This window comes from Melanostigma gelatinosum, assembly GCF_949748355.1.
Source record: "Melanostigma gelatinosum genome assembly, chromosome: 1".
Classification (NCBI taxonomy): domain Eukaryota; kingdom Metazoa; phylum Chordata; class Actinopteri; order Perciformes; family Zoarcidae; genus Melanostigma; species Melanostigma gelatinosum.
Genome location: NC_136634.1, coordinates 14,123,733 through 14,127,562, shown reverse-complemented (window position 1 = coordinate 14,127,562; position 3,830 = coordinate 14,123,733). Strand labels below are relative to the sequence as shown.

Genomic DNA, 3,830 nt, shown 5'->3' with positions numbered 1-3,830 from the left:
GTGTGAGGATTGTTGAATTTCATAAAGCTATTTTTGGGTAAAGGGGACCGGATGGACGAGGCGCATGGGGAGGCTGTGCGGACCTCAGAACAGTGTGAAGTCATTTTATTCAGTTTGTCTGAGGACAAACATCGCGAATTGGACAGAAATCTTTTACAAATTAAACAGGCATATATTTGTGGCCAGATATCCTTGAAAGGTGATGAAACGTAAATCAAACAAGACCCTCACCCTGAAACATAATACAATTCAAATACAAAAAGGCGTATTCTCGCAGCTCCAAACAACTTCGACTCAAGCACGCACAACCTTTTTTAGCTGCGTGCAAATTCAGTTTTTATTTTCGGTTTCTTTGTGAGGGTCGGTTATTAAAACTTTTCAGCGCCGAGACTCACATGAAAAACTCCGGGGATGATGGGTTGTTGTCGCTGGATCCTCCGTTTTCTCTGAAGCCGGTGCTGATCAGCTTCTCGTATTTCTCCTTGTAGGCGTCCCTCTCCCTGGCCAGCCGGGAGATCTCCTGCTTGAGGTGGTCCACCTGCTGAATGAGTTGCGTCTTCTCTCCCTCCAAGACGTGCCGCTGCTGGACCCGCTTGTACCGGCAGGACTGGGCATAGCCTCTGTTCTTTAGCGTCCTCCTCTTCTGTTTCAGACGGATCACCTCTTCTTTGCTGACCCCCCGGAGCTGCCGGTTCAATTCCCGCACCGACATTGTCACCAGCTGCTCGTCCGAGAACCGGTCATCCAAGCGCAGGTGCTGGTGGCTTCCCCCCACCCCGCTGCCGGATTGAGACCCGGAGTGTGCCCCTGAGTGGTGGTGGTGGTGATGGTGGTGGTGGTGGTGGGGATTCCCGTTCTGAGCTGCGGCTGCAGCGATGACCGCAGATACCACTGCGGCCGCTGATCCCATCTCCTCCCCGGCCATGGCGCCTCCTGCCCCGGCTGCTCCGCCGAACTGCTGCCCCCTGCCATAGCCATCGAAGGTCTGGAGCTGGTGATTGCTGCTGATCAGCGCCTCTACGGCGTCCTCCGGGCTAAAGCCCAGAGCCTCGGGGTTCAACTGCTGTTGGTACCCGGTCATCCAGTAGAAATCCTCCAAATGTGCCTTTTGCTCGCTCCCTGATCCCGGACTGGGCGCCGAGAAGCTTGGCGAGGGGGGAACCGAACTGCAAGGCGTGCTCATCGGGGTGGAAGATAGGGATCCCCCGGCGACCAGGCGGCTGCACTGGCTGATGCTGCGATCGGGCTCCACCGGCTCCTTTTTCACTTCAAACTTCATCAGATCGAAGTCATTAACATATTCCATGGCCAGGGGACTGGTGGGCAGGTCGGAGTTGCTCATTGCCAGCTCTGATGCCATCCTCTTGCTGTTGACAGTCCTCCAAAGGGGGTGAGGAGCACCTGTCAAAGTGGGCTGCTGAGAAACGCACTGAGCCAGCTTGATTTCTTTATTTATTTTCTTCAAAACCGGAGAAAAAGTGGATTTTCACGCACTAATTGCGCAGCGGGTTTTGGTTTTGTGAGTCGATAAGTTTTTTTTTCTTCAGTCTGTGTTGCACAGACGCATTGGAGCAGCGCAGTTTCCTCCCTCTCTCCCAGCGTGCGGGTGTCTGGGCGCCGCTGTCTGTGTTTCTACCATTTAACACTTCATGGCTCCTTTTAGGATTAGTGCGCCAAATTGAGCAGGTTCACGCACGTGTCCCGGGCAAATAGTTGCTTTGTGGAGAAAAAAAACCTCCACCCTAAGATTAATAGATTTTTTCTAAGGCATCAGTCAGCCGACGAGTTAAAAAGCATTGCTTAGTTTTATAGGCGCCCTGACGTCAGGAGTGAAATATGAAATTGACTGAGACTCAGCCAATGAGGAGCTCAGCCTGGGGACGTAATTAGCATAATAGTATAGAAACCAAAGTTTTCTTAACTGTCCAAGCACATCAGTAGATTGACACATAATAATAATATTCATTCTTTTGTCACTTTGCATGGAAAAGAACAAAAGCCTGTAAAATAAAACAAATTCTGATGATTGACAGAAGATGTTAGATTGTAAATATACAGATGTAAGTTTCTTAGATTACCAAATCGATATGATTTCACCAGATATTTAATGTTTATCCATCATCATATTAATCACATGAAATATAATTTAGATTTTTAAATAAGAATCATATTTGTCACCAACAGTTTGTTTCAGAACTGTTTAGTCCAGCTCTCATTTAGTGTGTTGCTGTATCAAGATGTGCACAGGTGTATTTCATACCGGCAGATTTATAATTAAGGAGTTAAAACTCGTCTCAGACAACACAACTGTTTTAGTCACTCTACCCAAACTTTTTGGAATTAAAAGCACCGAAATGCATTTGAACGATTTTCACTGAGCGACAGATTAACAGGCTATATTCCACATTGAATCGATGGCTAAACAGTAGATATTCCTCATATAATCACAGAAATGAATACGGATGAAGCGAGTCGTTGTGCGAGGACGATGGAAGTGTTTGAGGAGAGCATGGCATGGGTCTGGTTGAATGACATTGTTTGGAAACCCAACGTCGCCACCTTTCGGTATACAATAATATTTCACGTGTCTTTTAAAAGGGTCTGTGTCCGATACACCAGCTGTGTGCAAATTGTTTTCTGATGAATGTAAAAATCTTTTCAACATTTTGTATCACTTTGCCCTTGTAGAGCCTCCTCTGCTCGCTGTTAGACACACTGCAGGATTTGAATCTTATTTGACAGGACAAACATTTACTTGCATGACTCTTTATGACAAAAGAAACATTTTTGTTCAAAACAAACGCAAAACAACTAAATCACCTTTAAAAAGAAATCGAATTAAAAACCTTTTCCTTCAGGAGAAAACTTGTTTTTTTTGGTCACAATAATATGTTGTCCTTGACAACATAAAATCCTTTTTCTAATGGAATACTCTAGTGACTACACCTCCATCTGTTTGCTTCTGGAGTCTGGAGTCTCAATCCCATGTAATGATCACAGTCTCTCTCCTGGAGCACATTCCTCAGGAGTGGTGGCACATAAGAACAAACAATAAGGACTATACACAGAGGACTGGAGAGCAAATAAGAGAACTCTCCCTGGAACATGTCACACGGGGAAGCTTCAGAAAACTACAAAGCCGCCAGCAGATAATCCAACTCCCCGGTGTCACAACGCAAGTAAATATTCTCTTGGTCCCTGTGACTGTTCATGGGGACTTAACGTTAAACAGGAAGGATACACATCGTGTTTTATTCATTCGAACATACAACAGAGGCCCCTCTGATGCTTTTGAATAAATATTAAACAGATGAGGTGTCCCATCTGATGCTACACCATGTTGTTGCTGTTGTAGTGTAAATTGAGACTGGTGGATATACGGCAGGAAAATAACTTCAAAGGAACAGCAATACATGTTTTTCATACAGGAGGTATTGCTTTTTATACAGTTATTTGTATATGTTTTTTAACCTATCATGACGTTTAGTGACAGGACAATTATGTCATAATTGAGGGAGGTGAATAAACACAATAGAGTTACCAAAAGTCATCCTGTAAAACTGGCAAAATTACCTAAAACATCAAAATGATAATTGCTCTCGTAGTACATGTACAATTGTTTAGCACACAAGTCACAGCAGACACAGTGTGCAGTTTATGTTGCTCATGTGTCCACACAGCTCCATATTTGAAGCAGTGGACACTATACAGTAGCTGCTGTGTGAGCTCTGGGTTTGCCAGATCTCTTAAGATTTATCGGCCCGGGAGTCTCAAGGGTTAACAAGCAGAGTCCAGAGCCAATGCATCAGCTGTGTTACTGAGGGCTAATA

At 45.1% G+C, this 3,830-nt stretch overlaps 1 protein-coding gene across 1 annotated transcript; it reads right to left on the bottom strand.

Moving 5' to 3' along the window:
• Positions 1-391: 391 nt before the first annotated feature.
• LOC306797605 (transcription factor Maf) lies at positions 392-1,417 on the bottom strand (the record flags this gene model as incomplete). Its single annotated transcript, XM_079296961.1, has 1 exon — positions 392-1,417. Exon 1 carries the CDS (start codon positions 1,358-1,360, stop codon positions 392-394), a length of 969 nt encoding a protein of 322 aa, XP_079153087.1. The 5' UTR covers positions 1,361-1,417.
• Between the last annotated feature and the right edge of the window lie 2,413 nt (positions 1,418-3,830).